The 18,636-nt window shown below is 48.0% G+C and overlaps 1 protein-coding gene across 2 annotated transcripts in view; it reads right to left on the reverse strand.

The window, feature by feature from the left end:
* mettl24 (methyltransferase like 24) overlaps positions 1-18,636 on the reverse strand; it is a 38,853-nt gene that overhangs the window by 13,206 nt on the left and 7,011 nt on the right. For both annotated transcript variants that reach the window (XR_010330680.1, XM_064340474.1), the window contains exons 2-4: positions 9,391-9,489; positions 4,950-5,062; positions 333-561 (exon numbers count right to left, since the gene is read on the reverse strand). Coding sequence is in view for 1 of the 2 variants with exons in the window: in XM_064340474.1 (XP_064196544.1) it covers positions 333-561; positions 4,950-5,062; positions 9,391-9,489 (441 nt within the window). In the remaining variant the exon portion in view is untranslated. The remainder of the gene's footprint in view (positions 1-332; positions 562-4,949; positions 5,063-9,390; positions 9,490-18,636) is intronic.

The following is an 18,636-nucleotide window of genomic DNA, read 5'->3' on the forward strand; positions in this document are numbered from 1 at the left end:
GCAGGCGTGAATGCTTTCAGCTTTCCAAGGTGTCTTGTGTTAATAAGCGGTTGCTTGCTATTGGTGCAAAGCACCTCATTGGACCTGGCTTGAAACTCACTCACACATTCTCCCTCTCACTCACTCACTCACTCACATTTAACAAGTTGAATATTCTCCACAAGGGGGGGGGCTATTAGCACTCAAGTAGCTGAAATTTGGGGGTTGTTACGTTAGAGTGGTGCTTTGCATCGATGACACCATACAAAATGTTACGATCCCAACGGATTTCTACTAGACGGGCGGTCGCCGTGGCGATTCGACGAGGGCGGGCCCCCCCCTCGCGTTCCTACCTTCCGGTGTCCGAAGTCGTTGAGGATGGCGGCCAGCTTCTTGGTGCTGCCGCGCTGCTGGTGGGCGGGGATGGCGGGGTTGGGGTCGCGCCAGTCGACGGAGATGCGGTGGAGCCACATGCGCGAGGAGTCCTGCAGGTGCGGCTGCTTGATGCTGGGGTCGAAGCAGTGCACCTCGCACCCTGCCCCCGCCAGGCCCAGCTCCAGCCGCTTGTCCGCCATGCCCAGCCTGATGAGACGAGACGAGACGAGACGAGACGAGGGGAGGGGAGGGGAGGGTAGCGGTTAGGGAGCTGGCTTTGTAACTCAGAGGTTGCAGGTTCAAATCCATGCTGGGGTTTGCACTCAGAGATGGCTGTAGGATTTTGGTGGCTTTAAATAAGGATGAACTGGGGAGTGGAAGCAATATCGAACCTGGGGGGATGGGGTGTCTTGCTAAACGTCTTAAGTACACAGGTAAACTGTCGAAATGGAGAATGGATAGTTTCGGTTGTGCTTTGAAAAAGGCATTGTGTTCTCCATGCGGTCTGTCTGCCGTTGAGCCTGGTTTTAGTCCTCAAAGTCACACAGATTTGATTTGAGCGTTTGGGACCCTCCAGTTGTGCTCAAGGTCCCCGGGGGGGGAGGGAATTATCAACCAGCAGCTCCACATCAAAACCGCAGCTTTGTGTGCTGGCCGGTTTTAATCAGGGTCTGTTAAAACTGTTCAGATTTTACAGCGCTGACTGTGTGTAGTGTTTGGTGGGGGTGGGGCTCGAGGAAAGGATTACTCGTTTTTACTGTCTGTACCTTTGGGGGTGGAGGGGTGGTGGGGGGTAGTGTGGAGGTGGGGGGGGGGTGCCTGTTTTCGGCTGTGAGCCCCGTTAAGGGACCGTGTCACTGGGAGGGGAGGCTGATAATGGGAAACGAGACGAGCCGGGGAGCTCAGCTGTGCCCTGGGCCTCGACGCCGCTCCTCTAATTGCCATCACACCACCGCTGCCAGGGGAAGGCCAAAACAAACAGAGTCAAACGTGCCGTGGGGGCCTGTTTAGTGATTTGCGGCCCGGGACAGGAAGGGGGAAGCGGGGAAGCCATAGCCATATTAACGCGGTTTGAGGTTGTAGCAGAAGCGGTCTTCTGATGAACAGATTTCCTGTTCCTACACAACACGCCTCCTTGCTTCTAAGGCAAGGCTTGCCCAGCATTTCTCTATGACGTAACCCAACCATTTTCTTTAGCTTAACCCAACACCGCTTCGTAACTTAACCCAACACCTCTATGTGACTTAACCCAACACATGGCTCCACTGTGTCTCGAGTTCTCGGTTCCCTCGCTCTCTTCCTCTCTGATAAGAGCCCTTTTTAACCCCCTACTGAGAACTTCCTCCTGTCCCGCATTCATCGTGGTCCATCTCCTCGTCTTCCTGAAAGGTTTAGCTCACCTAAGCTTTAGCCTTATGAGGAAAGCAGATTCTGTCTACCCTGCCTCACAGGTGGCCATGTTTTTTTAGTTCTGGTGGTACAGAACACACTGAGAATAGCTGCAGCAGGTATTCCTGAGTCTTTGATGCCAGGTGCCCAGGTCTGTTGCCAGAACATTTCTTTCCCAGGTTCCCATAAGACATAATGCACTTTAATGTTCTGGGTAAGAGAGTCCCGTTAGTGAGCAAGCTGGGCTTCTGAGGTAATTATATTTGCAGCCATTTTTTAATTACCGTCTTGGGATTAGCCTTCAGTGTTGAAAGCCGATCTGTTTCTTTATTCCCTAGTGGACCTCTCCATTGGGGACACGGTGAGACGTCTTTGCTACTCTGAAATAAACATCACTGTCCCATCGCTGCGTGTAAAACCCATCCAGCTGCTCCGGCTGGGTTCAGAGAATGTTGGGCCGCGCCATTGGCTACCGAGGTGACCAATCGGTGGGCAGATCAGGAAGCCGCTGTCGGCTGCAGTAAAAGCAGGGACATTCAGTAGCTATATTTAGAGATGGGGGGGGGGGGGGCTTCCAGGACCTTGAGAAACTTGAGCGTGGCTTACGACTTCTGAAGGGTGTGGAGTTGCTAATTCTCCGAACCTCACTTTAGCCTAGCCACAGACTACAACACGACATTGTCTCGTGTGTTTTCTGCTTCTGACAAAGACCCTCTCTTTTAGCCTAGAGAGCAGCAGGAACAGACCACCTACATGCCGAGATTATCCCAACTTTTTTTCAGTTTTTTTTTCTACTCCCAAACAGAGGGTTCCTTCATTTCCATCCACTAATGGCAACCATATGTTACAGAAGGCTGCTATCGGTAGACAAATGTCACGGATGATGGAGTAAATCGGGCCTTCAGATCTAGATAAACGCTTTTTCAGGATACCCCTGTGCTTTCTGCGAACCACCGGGTCAGCTGCACCATTTTTCAAAGGCCTGGTGGAGGTGTGTATGCGCGTGGGAGGACTGGTGCTGGAACTCCCATTAAGTCCAAAGGCTTATGAAAAAAAACAAGAGGAGCGGGCAAACTTGATTTATCAGCATTCCGCTCTCAACTGCCACATTTCACCTGGAAATGGAGGTTACCACCTCCAAAAACAATCAATCAATCAATCAGTCGATCAATAAGTCAAGCACCGAATGAACCACCTCAGCTTGTGCTGAGAGGTGCACCTCACACCTGTTCACCTGCTCACCTGTACCGTTTCGGGAGCAGAGCTCATGAAAGTAAAAGTTTCTGTATTTGGTCTAAAAGGTTAGGATCCCTGTTAAGTTCCTTGTAGCGTTCCAAGCTGCTGAAATGGAACTGAGCTCATTGAAAATGCTTCCACGCGTGCTCAGGTTGAACGCGGTGGCATTTGGTGCCACCGGTTTGTGTCTGTAAATTGGTTTAAGATGAACGCGGTCTGCTGCGTTGGATTTGGCAGGGCTCCCAGAGGGAACTCTGGGAAAGAAAAAAAAAAAAAGTGGCCTCTCGTCTCTCGACAAATGGGAGTTCTGGCACCGTTCGCTTAAATCGCCAAAGGTGTGTGGAACAGACCGCGGCAGAAAATTAAGACGTAACTTCCAGCTGCGCGCGGGAGTCGAAGCGGTATGAGGTCATCCGTTATCGTTAAAACCGCCGAGCCTCGACGTATAGCCTTCGCTATCTCCTCTCCGTGCGTTCGGAATGCGTGCTTCGAATTCTCTGCTAGCATCGCTAAACATGCGCCGTTGCTTTAGTGGTTATTCTGTTGCCTGCATTTCGCCGGTGGGGTCGGGGAGGGGGGGGGGGGGAACGTTTCTTATCCAGTCCAGGCCTTGGCAATATTGCTGGTATTAATCATATGGATGTGCTTATGTTTTCCCCCCTGCGCGGTACGTCGCTGTGGGTAAGAGAGAGCTTGCCGGGCTAATGCGATGTAATAACGTGATGCATTAATGTATCCGTGGTTAGTCTGCCCAGGGACCGTATGGTGATGACCTTCCCTGTGATAATCAGCAGTTATTTGGGGTGGGGTGGGGTGGGGGAGGGGGGTTGCGGGGGTTGTTTATGAAGGCAGGGCCTCAAGGGGGTGTTTTTTTTTTTGGGTGATCCGTTGAGCTCCGTGAGGTGGGGGGTCTAACCCCAGGCTAACGACCCGAACCCCCTGCCCCACTCGGGGGAGAGCCCCTCGGCTGAAACGAAGCCTGTTGCACGTTCAGATCATGAGTAAGATTTATTTCCCCTGGTTCAGGCTGGTCTCCTGCAGGTAGCCGGCGTTTGCGATGTTAGCCGGGGGAGCCTTGAGCTGCTGTAATGAATTAAATTGTTGTTATTCGACCTGAACTGCAACTAAGTGCTTGTGAGCGCTGTAATGATGTTTGTAAATTTGTTGTTATCGGACCTGGGATGGCAATACTGGGTGTGGGTTGGGTTGTGGTGTTATGATGTGTGTCTGTGCGCGTTCCTGTGTGCATGGGAATTTGGGGGGAGTTGTGTGACTGTGTGTGTGGGTGTGTGTGTGTCTGTGTGTGTTTGTGTCTGTGTGTGCGTGTGTGTGTGTGAGTGTGTTTGTGTCTGTGTGTGTGCGTGTGTGTGTCTGTGTGTGTTTGTGTCTGTGTGTGTGTGCGTGTGTGTTTCTGTCTGTGTGTGTGTGTGTGCGTGTGTGCGTGTATGTGTGTGTGTGTGTGTGTGAGTGTGTGTGTGCAGGAACTGAGGGGGGCAGGAGAGACAGGTGAGATGACCGCTCTGCTTGACCTTTTCCAGCGCGGCCGTGAACAGGTATGAATTTAAACTCGCTCACCCGCTGCCTTTTATCATCGGTGCACCTGTGCCGTCTGTCAACACCCAAATCAGCAACCCCCCCCCCTTCTCCCCTCTCCCGCCCCCCTTCTCTCTCTGAAGTGCCGAGTCCTCTCACAGTGAAGCCATTAACAGTCCTGGCATTTTAAACCATTTAATTTCATAGCCCATCAGTCATTAGTGTCATTAAGCTGAACAACCGCCCACCCCCCACCAACCCCCCCCCACCAACCCCCACCCATCCACCCACCCCCACCCAGCCGCCCCCACCCCACCCCCAACCCTGCAGCTCTCCAGGACCCAGGTTTCAGGCCCTCGCTCTAAGTATTAAGCACAAAGCCTTTTTTTCTGGACTCAACCCCCAAAACTCGGCGAGGAACGGGATTCCGGACTCACCCCAGGGAGTAAACCCGGCAGTGCTTGCTCCCGATGCGATGGGCCAGGCTGAACCGCTCGTCCAGGCACACCCGCCAGGGCAGCCCCGCCCCCGGGGGGCCTCCACAGGACACCTGATGAGTGACAGGAGGCCCGATTTAAAAAGCGTGCTCAAATTCACCCGTGCCCTCGTTAAATAATTACGCCCCCTTGAGCACCGAGAGAGAGAGAGAGAGAGAGAGAGACACAGAGAGAGAGAGAGAGCGTCCATTAATTTGCTTCTGCACTCTGTCGCCGAGAGGTCCCTGGCCTATTCACGCACGGGATCGAGTGAAGAGGGGAACAGGCCGAGTTTGAGGCTGGCAAAGGCAGTCCCACAAAGCCCAGTGTATCGCTAGCGGGAGTCGCACTGAGTTCACATGTAGAATTCATAAAAAGGAATTCATTTATTTATAAAAGCATTCATAATGTCCCAGTTCTTTTACCCAGTGCTGTTGTGCAGTATGTGAGAAGTGGAGCCGTTGTGATATTTTGGTGTGAATATTTTAGATCTTTTCCGTGACCTTCCAGTGAACTCTTCATTTTTTTTGGACTCGGTAAATGAAGACAGATGCAGGCATGGATGTATTTAAATATCATATTTATGATCCCATGAATTGACTCTTTTCTTCCATTTCTTGACAAAAGGGCAAAGTCTTCGGAATTAAATCGGGGGGGGGGTGGTGTTGGGGGAAGGCTGGGGGATGGGGGGGTGAGAGGGGTGCAAGAATGGGTAAGGGGGGGGGAGGGGGGTTCCACAGAAAAGTGCATTCATCATCCGTCTGCAGCTGGAGTCGAGGTCCGGCCTGCCAAGTTTGTTCCGTCAACAATGAGCCTGAAGAACGAGAGAGAGGCCAGCCAGAGAATTCCGCCGGGCCGGGCCGGGGCGGGGCGGGACGGGGCGAGGCGTTGACGGCGGGGGGTCAGTAGCTTTTGTTTGACGGGACCCCCCCGGTCCTCCCAGAGCGGCCCCTGTGTTTGGAACCCGACCGTCAGAAAGCTGCTCTTCGGCCTTCACGAAGCAAAGGATTGTGGGAGAGCTGAGGTAAGGGGGAATCCGCCCCGGTCCGGTGAAGGCCTCTGAGGTGTTCCTGTCTCTGGCTTGACAACGAGTTGGCGCCTTTTACTGATATTCGGTCTTTGAGGTCACCACCTCTGTAGTTTTTTTTAAGACGGGCCATCTTCTTTTCAAGTCAAACTAGCTTTAAGAAGTCACAGATCTCCTGCTATGAAGATCTCTCTTTGGAGATTGCATCTCTTTTGGCTCTCTGAACAGATATATCCCACAATTCATTTTTGTCCCCTGTAGGGGACGTGATTCTCTGGTCTTAATCACAAGAACCATATATTCTACTGTGCAGGAAACCTTCACTAAAATTGACATTCAGTTAAAATATTTTTTGAAAATATCTTTACCACCACATATTTTTGTCATCCAAGACACTTTATTGTTGTATTATTATGTATTATTATTTTAAAAATGACACTAATGTTTCCAAAATGTTTTTGGAAAAAAAAACTTCTGCAGGGCCCCAGGAGGTTATTTCTACAGATTTCTGCAGAATGAGGGAAAGTGACCCGAACCAGCCACTCTGCCCACGTTCTGCTCTCGCTGACGGTATCAGTGCGAAGGGCACAGACGGTCATTAATACTGCAATCTGACATTAAGCCAGTGCGCTGCTGCTCCTAGCAGCTATCTCCAGCTCGGATTACACCTTATCTCGATAACCCCCCTGGTGCTGCCCGCAACCCTGGGGTGCTTAGAGCAGATTGTTTTTCGGTTCTGTGCAATGTGTCACACTGACGCCCCTCTGCTATGTCTAGGATCCTTACGCTTTTTTTCTGTTTTTTGTGGAACTGGGGGGTGAGATCATTCTGTCCCCTCCCTCTGTGAGACAGAGAGAGTTTTTCAGCCATGCCCCTGGACAGCATCCTATCTGCTTTGTCCCCATCTGTGAGTAATGGGTTCAAGCCCGTGGCCCCTCCTCACAAAAAAAAAAAAAAAACGTTTTGTTGTTTATTTATTTCTGCACACAATATTTTTTAGTTATCAACCACCACAGTGGTGTTTCTGGAAATGAAAGATCTTGCACTCGTATTAATTTGTTACATGGAGTTGCAGAAACAATCACTGCACAGATTGAACTGGCCTCTGTGTTATTGGATGATGTTTGATAAATAACTCTTGAATCGTCCAACAAGGAAAAATTCATCATTGCAATGCATTGCATTAAAATACTAACACGGGAAGTAATTATATATAACAGAGAAAACTGCGGAATTTGTGCTTGGAATATTTTTGTAGAAGTATCACCTGTTTGTTGTTTGCTAACGTGAAAAATTTACATAATCATAACTAGACGCAGACGCACCCAGAAACGAAACACGGGATGCTCGCGCGGGGCCGCGCGCGAACAGGCCCAGAACCTTCATTTCGTTCGCAGAGTCCGCACGTGGAAAATCAGATTTGCGTTGACCTCGTTAAGGTGTGCAGGATTCGCCTTGCGATTGTCATTTAGAACCATGCCGTCCCAATTATCTCAGGCAAACTTGCGGGGGACAGCGTGTAACGCTTATCACACGAAAGGCGATTATCGTCTCAGGAAATTGCACGATTAGTTAAGCGGATATGGAGATTCATTAACTGCGACTTGAAATTCATAAAGAAGCCATTACCATAAAATGGTAATGCTGTTTTTCAACCGACATCTTTAAAAATTGAGCCGGTTAAATTGACTTGCACATTCGCTCAATCTCATTATGTCTGGAAACTTTATTCTAAGGACGATATTTTAAAAATGCAGTTAATAATAACAAACACTCCATTAAAAGCTACCCTAATTTAAATCCTGAAATAGGACTTTGTTCACTGTGTTACATTATCTACCAAATTATTTACCAGTAAGATTTATCCAGAAATGATCAGCTAAATTCTCAGTAAACTAAGAGGCATTGTCAGGTCAGCTGGAAGAACTTTTTCTCCACGTTCACAGTGATGTGTTGATTTTATAATTCCGCTTTGTTGAAGTATCACATTCATTTAAAGTGTGAGACATCATTTCCTCATCAGGCCCCAAGATGTTTCAAAAGCGTGACCCTAAAAATATTTCTGCCTGCTCTTTTTTGGCTCGTTTTCAAATGACTTTTTTTTTAGCTCTGTGTTCCTACCAAAAAGATTATAATCATTTTTTTTTATCCAGCTGAAGGTCAAGCAATTTAAAATGATAAAAAGCACATAATGATATTGAGTACATGGCCAAAAGTATGTGGATGCCTGACATCCAACATCTCATATAAAATTTTGGGCATTAAAATGGAGTTGGTCCACTCTTTGCTGCTATAACAACCTCCACTCTTCTGGAGAGGCTTTATACTAGATTTTGGAAGATGGCTGCAGGGATTTGCTTCCATTCAGCTGGAAGAGCATTAGTGAGGCCGGGCACTGACTGGGCGTGTAGGCCTGGCTCGCAGTTGGCTTTCCAATTGATCCCAAAGGTGTTGGATGGGGTAGAGGTCAGGGCTCTGTGCAGGCCAGTCAAGTTCTTCTACATCATTCTTGACAAAACTGTTTTTGTAAGGAACTCGTAGTGTGCCCACAGCTATTGTCATGCTGAAAGGGCCTTCCCCAAACTGTTGGGGAAGCATAAAATCGCCTAGAATGCGATTGTATGCTGGAGAATTAAGATTTGCCTTGGAACTGGAACTAAGAGGCCTAGCCCAAACGAAGAACAGCCCAAGACCAAGGAGTGTCCTGATACTTTTACTGAAAGTTTTAGTCATATAGCGTATATGGTAGATCAATGCTCAACTACCCTACTGAGCATTAAACTACATTGCGCAGTAGGGTAATTAAAAAGTTGTCAATTGAGTCTGCCCTTCTTGCACTTTTCTCTTGTTTTTTTCTTAAGTGAGGAGAACATTTTGTTCGGCATTCTTGTATTATCATTAATTTTTGGCATAATTGCGGTCGGTCAGGCTGCTTTTTCAGAAACTGACGCAGCTGTCTGGGTCCACCGCTGAAATGCTCCACACAAACAAAGCTCAGTAACTACCTCCTACTCACAATGAGTATTTAATGTGTGGAATAGCTGCCAGGTCATGTAGTACAGGCAGAAACTCTGGGGATTTTCAAGACCGGGCTTGATACGCTGCTGGATGCAATCTAGTCTATAGGTAATCAGAGCACTAGGTGCAATTTTGTCAGGAAAATGGAGAGCCTTGTTGGGCTGAGTGGCCTGTTCTCGTCATTATGTTATGTTATGTTATGACTACATTTTGCTAAATTGCAGTTATAAAACTGCATTTGTATGTGTGTGTGTGTGTGTGTGTGTTTGGGGGGGGGGGGTTGGATTGTCAGATTACTGAGTGTGGAGAGGTGGGGTACATTAACATTTTGGGTCTTCCTATTGGCAAACAACTCACATGAGGCGTCTGTATGTAGTTCAGAAATCGGAGTGCTTCTTCCTCCAAGGCGTGGCTAGGAGCTGCCCAGGGCTGCAAGTCAATGCGCCAGCGTGGGACCTGCAATGAAGCGGGAGACAGCCAATCAGAACTCCAGAAGGGGGGTCAGCTGACCAGAAATTCCTCAATGCTTCTGGGCCTTAATAATGAAGCCTAACAGAAACTGATTATAAAGCTTCCCATGTTATCAAGTAAACTAGTGGCAACTAGAATTATTTTTTTCATGGAGGAAGTGCATTTGTTTTATATTTATATACAAGTTATTGACATCACGGTCTACGACCGGTTTATGTGTGTTTGTGTGTTTCTTTGTACAGATCGTTCAACCATCAACATCTCCATCAACATTCCGTCCAGAACCCCGTCAGCATGAAACGGACATTTAGAATCATTTCCTTCCAAAGTACGAAGAACCCCGGACAAGTTGCTTTACGCTCAAGGTAAAGAGACGTACTGTATATATAGAACTATAATTTAAGCCTTGCTTGTGTTTTTCGCTGCTCAGCGTGGACTTAGCACAGCTGGCAGAAGCAAGAGCAGCTCTGCTCTGCTCTGCAGAGGGATGACTCACTGCGCTGAGAGCCAGGTCCAGCGCGTTAACGCAGTGACACGGCTCACAGCCTTGTGTGCACACCGCAGCATTAAAAGGCCCTGTTTCTTTTGCACGTGGCCTCGAAATTATACCTCTTTAATCTACCGCCAAGCTGCTGGAAAAATGTTTTTTTTTGGGGCATGGGGGCATGGGGTGGGGGGTTGTGGATTCTCATTGTGGAAAGCCTAGTGTGGGCCTGAAGAGAGCCTGTGCCCTCTCTTTCACACATCGAGAATTTGGCGGGATGGCGGTTGGCGCGGCTTTCGTTGTCAGTGCAGTGGTTTGGTAGGCGTTTGGTGCGAAGTGTGGGTATTGGGGGCAAGGTGGGGGGAGAGACGGTGCTTTGCTGTAAAACTGCTCATTAGCTTTCTGACTCTACGCCGGCAAAATTCTTTTTTGGTCTCGCTACCTCTCTCGGGTTGAGCTTTCTGGTACCCCCCCCCCCCCAACCCAACACACACACCCCCGCCACCCCCTCCCCCAATGGGAAGACAGAACACGTCTCCTTGTTGGCCTACTGTGTGCGTGGTGTTCTGATCATAACCAGGTGGCGTGTATTACACAGCGCACAACCCTCTCTCATACCCCGGTCTCTGGGGGAAGGAGGGGGAGGCTCAATCACGTTCTCGCCATGTTCTTGTTCGGCTCCCGAGACTCCTCCTCCAAACCCCCCCCCCTTCAGCTCGTGTGTCAGACGCGTCGCCATTCCGCGTATCTCGCGCAAACTCTGCGAGCTCGTCCTCGCTGGAGTTTCAGCAGAGGAGGAGGAGGAGGAGGAGGAGGAGGAGTGTGTTCCTCCTGCTCTCCTGCTCTGATTCAGTCTGACTTCAGGCCTCCAGTTCTGCAGCCGTTCAGCGTATATCGGCTTATATGCAAAAGAGAACACTTTTCGTAAAATACCATACGCCAGATCTTATATATGAACACAGACAACCCACAGCAAGCCTGCATGAACCTTTCTCTCTCTCTCTCTCTCGCTCTCACTCTCTCGCTTTCTCTCACTCTCTTTAGCTCTTTCTTTCTCCCTCTCTCTGTCACTCACACTCTCTCTCTCTTTCGCTCTCTCTCTCTCATTGTGAAAACAGAATCTTGTCCTCTGGAAGTTTTCTCGCCATTCGTCACCTTAGCAAAATAATACACAATTCTGCCAGCAGACAAGCACCCATTTGTCTTCTCTCTGGGGATGATATATATATGTATATACAGACCTTCTGCTTGGCCATGACTGCTGTGTTACATTTCTGTTATTCGCCATTGAGAGGTAGGTCCTGATGATGTGGAATAGTAGCTGCGGACATCCATTCAGGTCTGGGTTTTAAATTGATTGCATGTTGCCGCGACTACCGAACTGCTGTGTTACACTCTGCCCTCTTCTCAGCTCGGTTCAAATCCATTTTATTTGTATAGCGCTTTTTACAGAGACGCGCTGTCACAAGGACGCTTCGCGGAGGAAATGGAAAAAGGAAAATTGCTCAAAAATCAGACGTAAACCGTCAAAAAAACAAGCAAGTGAGGTTTAAAAAAAAATTTACCACTGAGAATAAAAACACACAATAGGTGCTGAGAAAAATAAAAACTCCCCCAATGGGACGAAATCTCGGGAGGAACCTGGCTATAGAAGGGGGGAGCCCATTCGCCTCTGGCCACCCAGGTGAAATTAAGTAACCATTCCGCGGTTTTAATGCGTTTAACAGCTACAGAAATATGGCCACAAGGCCTCCTGAAGTCTGATACTTGAGACTTCTTTTTAACCCTTTGCAGAGTAGTCTTTTTGGAATGTTTTATTTTTCAAAATCCTCAGTCGGTGTTCTGAAACTCCATTGTTCTCTGTTAGCAAAAGCGGTTGTTGTGACATCGGTGTTGGAATGTTCAGTTAAGAACATTCTAATCGCATATTTGTGACCTCACACCACACAGAGGGTTAACTGAGGCAGAGCCATTGGGACAGTCCTCATATTCGAGGTTTCCTCTGATTGGAGGACAGCTGATAGCTGACCGCGATTATATGCTGTCGCGTTAATGAACGGCTGAATTCACCACCCCACCCCCCCCACACAGCGTCCTAGCGTCATCGACTGTTCGGTTTCCGTGAGATAATGGCTGTGCAGCAGATTGTTTGTTGCGCCTTCAGTCCATTTGGGACTTGCCCAAGCCTCTTCCCTCTGAAAGCGGCGCTAAACTTGCTCGCACTGAACCTGCCTTATAGCGCGTCTGGTGCGTCTGCAGCATGACCCATTCTGCACGTACGGCATTTGCACGCCTTACCGGCGACTAGCACATCTTAGCATCTCATGTATCCATCGCAGCTGACATTGTCCCATGCAGTTAAGTGCCTGCCGAGTCAGCGCGTTGCGTACCTAGGAACTGAGCCTGCAACCTTCAACATCCAGCTCTGTTGTCGTGACCATCGTTTTCGTCGTCAGGCCTGTGCATTGCGTCATTTCAAGACCAATCGCCATTTCGGCTTGCTGTAGTGGACTGCGAGAGCAGGTGACATTATGCCAGCGGCCATTGAAGAACGAACAGGCCTTTAAACAGTCCGCCATCTCTACGCATTGGCCTTCCTGAGCGCTAGGCTTTCTGTCGGTGCTGACACAGTACTTCCCCTCCCTTCCACACTTGTTATACGGGGCTATCAATCCTTAAAGTGTCGTTCTCAAGTGTTTTGCTTTCAGCTAGACTCTGCAGAGCAAAGGGAAAATGAGAAGAAGGAGGGAAGGAAATGACGAGACTTGATGAGACACAAAGGAAAGCTTTCAACATCGAGGACGCCGTCAGAGCCCAGATTGACCGAGTCTCTCTGAAACAGTGCGGAGACACTGCGTGTGCGCTATTGTGTGCACAGTGGAGAGCATTTAAAGTCTGAAGTGCTTAGCCCGAAGCCATTCTGAAGTTATTTCCAACTTTTCTATTGCTATAGAAATCAAAACATGCAGCTGACCCCCGAAGATATAAAATGTTTTGTGCCCAAGATGATATATATTTTGAAGGCCCTTTCCAAAGAATAAAATGGAAAAATTCACCATTCACACTATGAGAACGAAATGTATCGGACAAAAAAGTACTTTCAGTTTCGCGTTTCCATACAGTTGCTCAGTGAACTGTTTATAATGTCACACACTCAATAGGAACACATCGCTCTCCGTGTGCCTTAAAAGATGTCAGCTGTTTCAACAGGAGCTGTGTTTGGCTCAGCCTGTAGTACATGTATCCAAACAAATCCAGAGTAATTGTCTAGATCCAAAAATCAGGGTTTGCAGCACTTAGTGACAAGACGGGGAGGATAATGAGTCACTAGTTTATAACAACAAAAAAGTATTGATGATGGTAGAAGAGACTAAATGGTTTTTTAGACATTAAATTGGCACCAGATCCTGTTTGGGAGTTTTTTCTCCCCTTATTTATTAGTATATCTCTAAGCACCTTAACACAACAACAAGCGCTGTGGGCAAATTCACTACTTGAGGCGAAATAAAGATTATTATTGCAGCCGCGATCCAGAGCGGCAGCTTGGGCGGGGGAGGGAGTGGAGTGGAGGGGGAGGGGTGGTGGGGCTGGGGGGCTGGGGGGTTGGGTGGGGGCGGCTACTTAGGTTATTTTAAGAGTTCGTTGTGATCGTTAAAAGAAAAAACTATTAAAAAAATTTTTTTTTTTAAAGCTGAAGGAAATATAAAGCGTGTCTACATGCAGTCAGACGCCCTCGGTAAGGGGGGGGGGAGGGGGGCGGGGGGGGGGGGGTGCTGCGCCAAGCCAGCCGTAAATAACGGGCGAGACGCGGCGGGGCTCAAACAGACGCCGACGGAGCCATCAACATGTCAGGCCGCGCGTCGAAGAACACATCCCGCCGCTCTGTGTGTGTGTGTGTGTGTGTGTGTGTGTGTGAGCAAGACGACCTGTCAGAACCGCGAGGAAATACGAAGGCTGGCAGCATAATCACCGACCCGACCCCCCCCCCCAACCCTCTCCCCCCACACACCCCCCCCCTTCTACTCCCTCACACACCATCCTCTAGTCCCATAAATGGAAGCAGTGAGAGGTACATACTGTAGTGCTACAGTGAACAACTAAATGGTTGCTTTCTCTGTTGAGCACGCCAGACTTGACTGGAGAGATAAAAGAAGCCTGCGTTGGATGGCCACCAGGCCCCACCTGGTCGCAATCTGTCTGTCCCTTCCGGTTCGAAGGCCGTGGACGTTCGGGAGCCAAATGAATGCCGTAATATCTTGATAACATATTTCATTTTAATGTCTTTTCTGTGTCGTCCATTTCTGTAGCCTAAAGGGACCTTCTCTTTTCATTTAGCCAACTTTCACCAAACTTTTTGCTACTGATAGCCAAAATGGAACCAATTTCCTCAGCCAATTCTTGGAAAAGGGCACATATATACAAAAGCCAAGAACAGCCTGTCCTGCCAAGGAGACCTATTAAAGGGTGTAGGCCTACTCCAAGATCAGACAGTCTTGTGCTGTTAATTCAACGTTTTGTTAAAGCTGCCTTGATAACAGAAAAAAAAAAAATTCCAAATGCCAGCTGGCTTTTCAATCCCACAAGACGCAAGAATGAAAATCTGGGTCAATTTGGCCGAAAACCCGGATCGGAAATGGTACTAGCTGTCCAGCCGTAGCCTCACCCCAAAGCTAAATAGAGAAATGGTATGAAATAATCTGCCATATCAAGTTAACAATGGCGGGGGCCTGTCATAGAGAACAAGCAGGAACATTATGAGTACTTTGACATTTATATGTACCACCTTTGTTGCGATTTAACGTGCCTTTTATCACAAAGGAAGTTCCTTGAACTTTCCCAGGAAATGGAGGGTTTATTTCGTCTGATAAGGCTGAAGGGTTATTTCTTGCTTCAGGGTCAAGAAGCTCGTTCTTTTTCCGAGTCGGCAAGTTTTTTTTTTTAACAGTTCTCTTGTTTTATGCTTACAGTACATCTAGAGAGCAGTGACATTTAGTGACTGCCGAGTTCAACACGCAACCACGCACCGCGAGCTCTGTTTGTACCTCTGCTCCGCTGATACGCGCCATATGCTTTGTTTTAACCGAAATCTGTGTAGTTATTTTACATTTAAAAAATCGCTCTCCTTACATGGAAAACAGCTGAAAGCGGAGCTTAAAGCTCTAACATCGCCAGTGTTTACACAGGTGGCTCCCGTTCGCTCCCTGGGTATTTTCAATCTAACGTCTCTTCATTCTAAAATATGTCCTTCTCAGGCTGCTGCCTGCGCGAGCGCTGTTTAACCGCCGTTAAATAACGAGATTCCGCAGTTTACCTCTCGGTCGCTCGTCTCAGTCACACCGCTCTACACTGCGTTGTACGATTCTCTGGGATTGGACGCGTGCTATTATCCTGACGTGATTTTATCACTACTTTCCGTATAGCCTGTTTGTTACGGTAGGACGGCAGGGTAGATTCAAGCGAGACTGGCTCTGCCCCACTGCTATGCTCAGCAATTTGATTCCTCTCACTTCATTACCAAACCCTACAGTGGTTATGTGCTCATATTTATGTTGCGTACTGTCACGAGACCGCTGGAACGCGAGACACAGCTGTTGTGTAGCGCCTTGACTAAAACCCGAGGGACACTAGCCATATTGTACAGCCACAGCTGCAGAAGCCTATGAACAAAATGTGCACGGTGCTGAAATTGATCTAGCTGGACAGCTTATCGGTATCTGTTGTGTCAACAATTGCCCGCAGCAACGATAATTTGATGCTCCCTGGTGAACGTTTGTTTGGGAATGAAATGTGCCACTATAAAGATTTGCTCTTGGATGTGACACTGTTGGTGCACCCTGGAGTTAGGTAATTAACTCCAGTAAATTTCCAGCTGTAATTAATATTCAGTGTATGAAATGTGACTCAACACCTGCAGCAGATTGGTGCAACAATAATAATAATAAACTACTACTAATCATCATCATCACCACCGTCATCCTGCAGTGTTCGCAGTTGACTCGATTGTCGTGGAAACAATGGGTCAGCAAACGTTTAACCTGACCGAAATGATGACCGAGCATTTTCGTCTGTTCATGAAACAGACATAATCATATCAGCATATCAATGAATATTGATTAAGCAGTTAACATTGATGGAGCGCAGCATTAATCGAGCTCAGTGGGAATCGTGTCGACCTCTCGAGCTTATTTTGCTGCTGTGAATTTTCATGATGTGTCCTCACTTCACAGAGAGGTGTGGCCATGGGCGGGACACGCTGAGAATTCTGGGAACTAGAAAAAGTAATTACACAGTCTTGGGCAGTTCTTCTTTTTTGACAGTTAGGCCCAACAACAGTTGGGTTTCCGCGTTCAGTCTTAAGGACATTGTCTTGCACATGCTATAACTTTACCGATGACACTAAATCAATACGGTCTTTGCTTCATTTCTTTTGTATGGAGGCGAATAAGCTATGATTCACAATGCAGGTGTCTTCAATCAAACAAATCAGAAAAGTATTCTAACAGAGAGAGTCCTAGAGCACCTCCTGTTCTGGTACATCAATCATTACTGTGCGAATACTGAAGGATTTGACACGTTTACAGTCCATTTCATCGTATTGAAATATACACCACTCTCTCTATTTCTAAGATTGCTTTGAAATCAAGACTGCATTTTGTCAAACTGGTTTCGAATTCTCAAATTCATTCTAACTTTAGACTTGAGATCTGGATATGAGTCATGTGACTAGCAATGCCAATCAACCTTCTCATGCCATGGTTACAGGAACAGGCCAACTGGCAGTTATTATTTTCATGCACCCCCCCCCCCCCCCAACCACACCACCACCACCTAAAAAATGATATAACCCTCCAAAGCCGGAGAACCAGAACCACTGAAGCCAAAAACACCAGATGGTGAGATGAAAATCTCGACTGTTTTTAAATACAAATGCTGTGCGTTTTATGCAGTAACACGGCATGCTCTATCTTAGCATGCCACAGGACAGCCTTTCCAGAAGAAATAAAAATTTTTCTGTAGTTCCAGTTTCTGATTAAATATATTCAGCTCATACCAACACATAATGTTAAACGACAGTGCACAGCCTACAAACCAATATAATTTGTTTATACATTGATTCCCTGAGAGGAATAGTTGGGATACAATAGCAAAAGACGTTCCCCGTGAATGGTGGAGGTTTGACATTTTAAATGCGGATGAAACAGAAGACGTGATTTCCCATTTCACCGGTTTTGCACAAAGCGAACATGCTATTTTGCTAATTTATTCGAGAGCGGTTTCTTCTGCTGTGTGTAAAAATAAAAAATAAAAAAAGTAATCTAGAGGCAGCAAACACACACAAACACACACACACACACACACACACACCACACACACACAACACACACGCACACTCACACACACACACACACACACACCAGCACGCAACACACACACAACCACATACACATACACACACACAAACACACACCACACACAGACCACAGACACAACACACACACACACACAACACAACACAAAACACACACAGACGCACACACACACACACACACACCACGCACACACACACACACACAGCGCACAGACACAAAACACACACAGACACACACACACACACACACACACACACACACACACACACACACACACACCACACACACACACACACACACACACACACACACACACACACACACACACACACACACACACACACACACACACACACACACACACACACACACACACACACACACACGCACACGCACACAAACACACACACACACACACACACACAAACACACACACGCACACACACACACACACACACATACAAACACACACGCATACACACACATGTACACACACACACACACACACACACACACACGTCTCCTCGGGGCGATCCCCCATTCAGAAGATCAGCCGAAGCGTGCTGCTGCAGTGCTCGCCGGGCGGGGCCCGTAATCTGCGCGAGACCGAAATCTCCGCGCCCCTCTCCGGCGGAGCGTGGGCCGTTTCCCTCCGACCGGGAAATTAGCTGACATTTCGCCGGTTCGTCGAACCCGTTCATCACACCTGCGCCCCCCCCCCAGCAGGGGGCCGTTGAGTTTGAAAATGAATAGCCTAGCCTAGCGCGGCCGGTCAGTGTTCCTGATACAATATCTAAAAAAAAAACAACCCCACCACCACTCTCCATCGCTCATGGGCGGGCACGGTGGCATGGTGGTTAGCACTCTCGCCTCGCAGCAAAAAAAGGTCGTGGGTTCGAATCTCGGCTTGGGGGGCCTTTCTGTGCGGAGTTTGCATGTTCGCGTGGGTTTACTCCGGGTACTCCGGTTTCCTCCCACACTCAAAGACATGCATGTTAGGTGCGCTCAGAACTGGAGCTGGTCCCCGGGCGCTGCGCTGTGGCTGCCCACTGCTCCTAGGTAACTAAGGATGGGTCGAATGCAGAGGACAAATTACCCCACAGGGTTCAATAAAGTATATCTTCTTCTCCAGTGTGTTCATCTGCAGAACGTTCCTGTTGCCCTGAAGAAAGAGGTTGTGGTGAATATCATTAACCCAAATCTCTCAACGCGTGTCAGTGGTTGCCTTAGAAACTACCCTTCCTGTCAAATGATTAGGCCCTGTATATTTTTGTCAAG

This window comes from Anguilla rostrata, chromosome 6, assembly GCF_018555375.3.
Source record: "Anguilla rostrata isolate EN2019 chromosome 6, ASM1855537v3, whole genome shotgun sequence".
NCBI classification, from domain to species: domain Eukaryota; kingdom Metazoa; phylum Chordata; class Actinopteri; order Anguilliformes; family Anguillidae; genus Anguilla; species Anguilla rostrata.